This window comes from Labrus bergylta, chromosome 6 (assembly GCF_963930695.1).
Source record: "Labrus bergylta chromosome 6, fLabBer1.1, whole genome shotgun sequence".
NCBI lineage: Eukaryota > Metazoa > Chordata > Actinopteri > Labriformes > Labridae > Labrus > Labrus bergylta.
Genome location: NC_089200.1, coordinates 30,782,142 through 30,788,248, shown reverse-complemented (window position 1 = coordinate 30,788,248; position 6,107 = coordinate 30,782,142). Strand labels below are relative to the sequence as shown.

The 6,107-nt window shown below is 41.3% G+C and overlaps 1 protein-coding gene across 1 annotated transcript; it reads right to left on the bottom strand.

The window, feature by feature from the left end:
* Positions 1–400: 400 nt before the first annotated feature.
* gsx2 (GS homeobox 2) lies at positions 401–1,836 on the bottom strand. The gene is made up of 2 exons (XM_020643766.3): positions 1,320–1,836; positions 401–1,088 (listed from the first exon to the last, which is right to left on the bottom strand). Exons 1-2 carry the CDS (start codon positions 1,672–1,674, stop codon positions 748–750), a joined length of 696 nt encoding a protein of 231 aa, XP_020499422.1. The 5' UTR covers positions 1,675–1,836; the 3' UTR covers positions 401–747.
* Positions 1,837–6,107: the final 4,271 nt, after the last annotated feature.

The following is a 6,107-nucleotide window of genomic DNA, read 5'->3' as shown; positions in this document are numbered from 1 at the left end:
TGAGCTTCCTGGTAATCAAAATGTCATGGCAAATATATAATGGTTAAAGTTTTAATCCATTAAGGTCTCGCGATAATCACTGCAGGATATTTATTTAAATGCATTTGAAATGCAGAATGGTTTATTGAGAGTCCATCAGCTTGCATTGAGTAAAATTATATTTATTTAGAATAATAATGTTTATATTATATATAATATTGCTTAATAATATTATCACTTAACAGATGATTTAAGAGATTCTTTACACCGACAACTTCTTAGCTCAACTTGTCATTTTTATTACAATAAATACAGATATACACATAGTTTACAAATGGTGCGTTCAGGTTCCACATAGGTTAGGCCAACACTGAGACCGGGCAAGACATGTTACTGGGCATCATTAGCCATCATTAGTGTGTGTGTGTGTGTGTGTGTGTGCGTGTGTGTGTGTGTGTGTGTGTGTGTGTGTGTGTGTGTGTGTGTGTGTGTGTGTGTGTGTGTGTGTGACCCCGAAGGGATCAAAACACATGTATAACAGCAGGATGGGGGGGGGGGGGGGGGGGGTAAACGTTTCCCAACATTTTACGACAGTTTTCAACATTTTGACTTTAATATAAAAGTAGGAAACATGAAAAACAACATTTCTGCTCAGACTTCATGCAAGAGATTTTCGGCCCAGAGGTCGCTTGATGACATAATCAATGACTGTTACAGGGGCAGCGTTAAGTGCCAGCAGGGACGTGCGGGACTTGAGACTCGTCTCTCTCAGATGGGTGACACCTCCTTCTCCTCTGTGGTGGAGGCCGGAGATAGAGACTCCTCATCCTCTGAGCGTGAATAGTCCGTGTGCGCGGTCGTGCACTTGCACCCGCTGTGCGCGCTTCTCTGCGTGGCTTTGCCCTCCTTCTTGTGCTTCACTCTGCGGTTCTGAAACCAGATCTTCACTTGTTTCTCTGACAGGTTTAAATACGTGGCGATTTCGATTCTTCTGAGTCTGGACAGATACATGTTCGTGGAAAACTCCCTTTCAAGTTCCAGGAGCTGCGTGCTCGTGAAAGCTGTGCGCATCCTCTTTCCGTTCTGTATGTGGCTGCTCTCTGAGGCGCCTGTTGGAAAAAAAAAAACATATTTTTTTTTATTTCTGAGGTTTACATTTTTAAAATTAATACAAGTTTTAAATGCGATCAAGGCTGGACATTTCACAAAAAATCGTGCGTAATCTTTGTGCGTAAAAGCAGAGCGCTGAAATACATCTAGTGCATCAAGAAGTAAAGAAGAAAATGGAACAGATGCAGAGTAGAGCTGTGAGCTGAGAGAGTATCAAACAGGTGTCTTACCAATAGACAGACAGTGGTATCTCCTGGGGTCTGTGACGCTGAAGGTGGGCGTGCAGACAGGTGTATGTCCAGGGTGCGCTATCCTCTGACAGTACTGCGCCTCTGCTCCTGGAAACTGACTCTTCAGCATGGGGATGCCGCTGCGGGACGAGTGGTGGATGTGGGACGTGACGCAAAGCGGACAAACACAGAATGTCCCGTTCTTCCTGGACGGGCACACCGGAGCACTGACCGTCATCATGCCGGGAGAGTGCATGCTGATGGGGAGGAGGAAGTCTTGTCCTGGATGCTCGGGCGGTCCAGGTCGCACCGTGTCCTTGATGATTAAAGAATCGACGTAAAAAGACCTCGACATGGCTGCTCCGCTGATCAGTATAGAGCGCTCCGTGAACAAGATGATAGCTGATTCTCATCTGAGCCCCTCGGGACTCCCAAAGGTGCTTATGTTTGATGCTTCAACAAAAGGGACCCCGAAGAGGGTTGGCCCTGCAGCGTCACCCACGTGCGCACCCGGCTCCATGGGTTTCTACTGTCAGCGACCCAAACCACGTGACAAGGCCTCCAATCACAACTTGGAGATTTAGTCTTTTTATCCCCGAATTTAGAAATCTCTTGGACTCAAGAATAACACAAATCAGCTACACAGAAAAAAAACGTATTTATAGATATTTAATAAACTTTACTCTGAGGTCTGCTCTGGCTCTCTTCTGGATTTAATATTTATAATCTAAACAATCATTTTCAAACAGTGTTAGAAAATAAAGCCTCACAATAAATGTAAGAAAACATGCTGCTAAAGAATATATTCATGGTTCTGAAACTTGGATTTAAAAACCTTTCAAACTATCAAATATAATAAGAAAACACCTGATCACCATGGTTACACTTCAAAACATGAAACAAGCATTTTAAGCATATAAGAAAAAGAGACAGAAGAACCTGCTCGACCAGCTTCAGCCTGTCAAAATTAAGTTTCATTTTGCAGAGAATTAAAGAGAATTTGATCCTTTTTATACGAATAAAAAATGGTACAGTATATAATGAAACAGCTGCATAATAAGTATGGCTTAGAATACCTAATGGACTTGTTCCAGACCTTGTTTTACTCTGCTCGATTTATTTCCCCCCTAAATGCGATTTAAAGAATTGTGCACAAACACTAATTGCCTTGCTGCCTAATCATGATTCTCTGAATCCGGTTGGTCCGCGTTTCACTACCAGCAATTAAAGAATTATGAAGAGATGTGGAGTCTGGGCTGCAGGTTATTCGATGGCGATTAGGATTCAATTAGAAAGTGTTTATAATGGTCGGTCTGTGCGGGGGTAAACAGGCAGCTATTTCAGAAATGCGCTAATCCCTCATCTTGTGACGATAATTAGCGAGTTTGATCCGCAGGCAGGTCATCGGTGGGTTTAGCTTCTGCTTTCATCTGCCAAGTAACGCCTCCGACCCTCAGACAGAGAGCAGCAGGTCCGGGTCCGACATGCGTTAGTTTATCATGCTGACCTAAGACAGAATCACAGGAGCAACAGGCCTCTTTTTTCTTTAAGATGCGGAATATCCTGTAAATAAAAAAACGTCCTCATTATGACGGAAATACGCGTTTCTCTCAAACTGTAGCACTCACTGAGTTGTGAGTTAAAGTTAAGCCTTTGTAAGAATTAGAAAGTCTTTAAAATCCAACCACAATAAAACAAACACGTCTGTCACACAGACAGTAATTGCTCTAATAAAGTGAATACAGCGTCTGACAGGCAGGACGCACAGTGTTGTTATGGTACAGATAACAGTCTGCAATGAGAGAGAGCGAGAGGGAAGAGAGAGAGAGAGAGAGAGAGAGAGAGAGAGAGAGAGAGAGAGAGAGAGAGAGCGAGCAAACCAAGCGGAATGATGCGTGGCGCGCGTCCTCATCACACCATGCGAGCTCTAATATTATTTTTCCATAATTCTGCACGATAAAATTTCATTGTCTATTAAGTAATCCCACAAATGAGATCCTTTATGAGGCTATAATGAGGCCTAATTGCCAGGACTAGTGGAGCCACGTGGAAGGATTTAGGAAGCATTAAGCCGTCGGGTACTGAGCACAGGCTGTTACCTAGCCATTACTTTCATAATTCAAGGAGAAAATTAGTCCATTTAAGGGAAAAATCCTTTGATTCCCTTTATTCTGCTCGGGGTGACAGGGCTGCAGTCTTTTTGTCCGCTTCGGTTAAGAAGCCGGTGCAACAAATGGGAGTAATATCACTCACTGTTTAAACGTTAGAATCTTAGAAATGTGTAAAGCTTCTCAGGGCCCCACCTCTCCTTTTCTCTGCAGTGCTACCCTCCACCATTCACCCCCCCCCCCTCTTTTCACATCATGATGGGCAATTAATCACAGGGCTATTCAATAACAGGAAAATTCAATTTAAATAGGGGATTAAAAGGAGTTTTTTTATCCTGAGAGTTAATTCTCCTTAGAGGAAAACCAATTTTTTTTTAGTAAGAGTAGAAGAGTGTGTCCAAGGGCCTGAAAAAGGGTTAAAAAGGACTGTGTAAGCATGCATGTTTGTGTGTGTGTGTGTGTGTGTGTGTGTGTGTGTGTGTGTGTGTGTGTGTGTGTGTGTGTGTGTGTGTGTGTGTGTGTGTGTGTGTGTGCATGCAGCTCCGCCCAGTAGTAAAAACACACAAACTTGTAAAAGTGCTCTGCTAAAGTTCCCCCCTCTCATTCACAGCACATCCCATGCCATATTATAGCGTGAAGAAGTCCATTAATGTTTTGTTGAACAAGCGTCATTAACTTGTATCAACGCCTTTTTACAAACCGCGCATTGTTGTGCAGGGCCAGTCTGCGGCCCATCTTGGCCAATACAGTGGATGATTTGGCCCTTTATTAGTTACCAGGCAACAGATCCTGAATACCAAAACTCAAAAGGAAACACTCTGGTCCTCCATATAGATGTGAACAGTGAAGGGGGGGAAAATGAACAATGATCCTGTGGACAACATAATGCAATGACTTTTCATTAACAATTATCTGCTTGATGTGAATAGCAGCTGCAGTGGCTTCTCTCCATCTCAGGCTCAGCACAGAAAAGGAGGAGAAAAGGCGCTTGAATAGCATCCTGCAGGAGTTTCAGGGCCTTCATGGTCTCCGTGAATGTGGAATCTAATTTATATCTCAGTGAATAATTAGGTTTCTATGCAAAAATGAGTTGGAAATAATTGCAGTTTAAAACACCGTGACAACTGAGCCTGGATAAACAATGAAAAGCAGCCCCTTTTAAATGTGTCACACCAGGGCTTTATGAGCTTTCAAACTTCTACGGACAAGATTAATAAGCTAACGTTAACTCTTTAAGTGCAAATATGGATCAGGAAGTGTGACAAGCGCAAATATAACACAGTCATAGTCTTTAACAAAAAGCAAAGGAAGTCCTCAGTCTGTAATGAAGTCTTTCATTAAAGGTTAAAAACATGACACATTTACAAAAAATGATTTAAACCCAGATATCAAAACTGGTTCATGCTTCATAAAAATGTGAGAAAAAGTTGATTTGATATTCTTTATAGTTTTATTTAGAAAGAAGTAGAGTTTATCCGAGCTCAGAAAATTAGTCTAAATGTAATAGTTTAAAATTCAATGCATCTTCTGTCCTCAAATTCAGAGAGAAACTGAGATATGATCCTCACTTGATTCATTTTGCTGCCTATGAAATATGATCCAATCATCTTGTTACTTTTCTAAACATTTTTCCACATGTTGTGTAACTGTGACCTTCCTAAATATCAAAAGTGTGATCAGAAGTTTTGAGGTGAAATTTAATTAAATGTACAGATAAATTATGAAAACTTAGTGTCACAGAGGAAACCTTGGAGCTGTGTCCACTGGTTTGACTATGAATTATCTTTTAAAATATAAATCACATTTTTATACTGCAAACTAGGGCTGGGTGATACAGCCTGAAAATTAAATCTCAGATTTTTTTTAAATACTGAACTTGACTTACCATTTAAATAAATTTTTGTCTTCTTAAAATAAATAAAACTACAAATGACAAAAAAAAATAACAATTCATCAATAAACATCATCAATAAACTTTAACAAAAGCAAAGAACATTTCTTTTTAGGGGTTAAAGTGCGCGCTGTAAACTTGTCTTTCAAAGTGCTCTATGCAGTTTCAGGGAACAATAAAAGTACAGATGAGGCAAAGCAACCTCAGGAGAATATGTGTGGCTGTGCAGCACACACCTGGGGGGCTGATAGTTTTAGACATGTGGATAAACTCATGCATATCGGCTCCATGTCTTTAGTGATATGCAGTAGGACTGCATCAGTAAGAGCTTTCCACTGTGTCCCTTTCTTGTCATATGTGATGCAATAGGAGAATGATTATTCTCAGGTAAGCTGCTTTAGTGGTTCGTGGGCTGCAGCCGTCTCGTGCATCTTGTAGTCGTTTCTCCCACTCGGCTGCAGGCCTCTGTTTGAGATGTTGAATTTGATTGGTCGTTAGTTGCAACAGCCGTCGAACAGACGCTGCAGCGGACTGTGGTTTATTCTAAGGCTGACGCTGTAATACCAAACCAGCTCCAAACGACTGACGAGACATTGTCTTTTTTAGGGTACAAACTCTTCTTTAATGCTGGCAGCCATGTTGTTGTTGTTGTTGTTGTTGTTGTTGTTGTTGTTGTTGTTGTTGTGTCTCTGTATGAAGTAAACAAGGGGGGAGGATGTGAACAACAGGAGAATCTAGATTTAATTCTTAAAAATCATCCTAAACCACAAATAAGAATTAATCGTCAAC

Excerpts from the sequence above, each read along its gene's own strand:
- gsx2 (XM_020643766.3), bottom strand. The coding sequence starts at position 1,674 with ATGTCGAGGTCTTTTTACGTCGATTCTTTAATCATCAAGGACACGGTG. Across the intron at positions 1,089-1,319 it reads ATACCACTGTCTGTCTATTG|GCGCCTCAGAGAGCAGCCAC; the intron begins GTAAGACACCTG and ends TTTTTCCAACAG.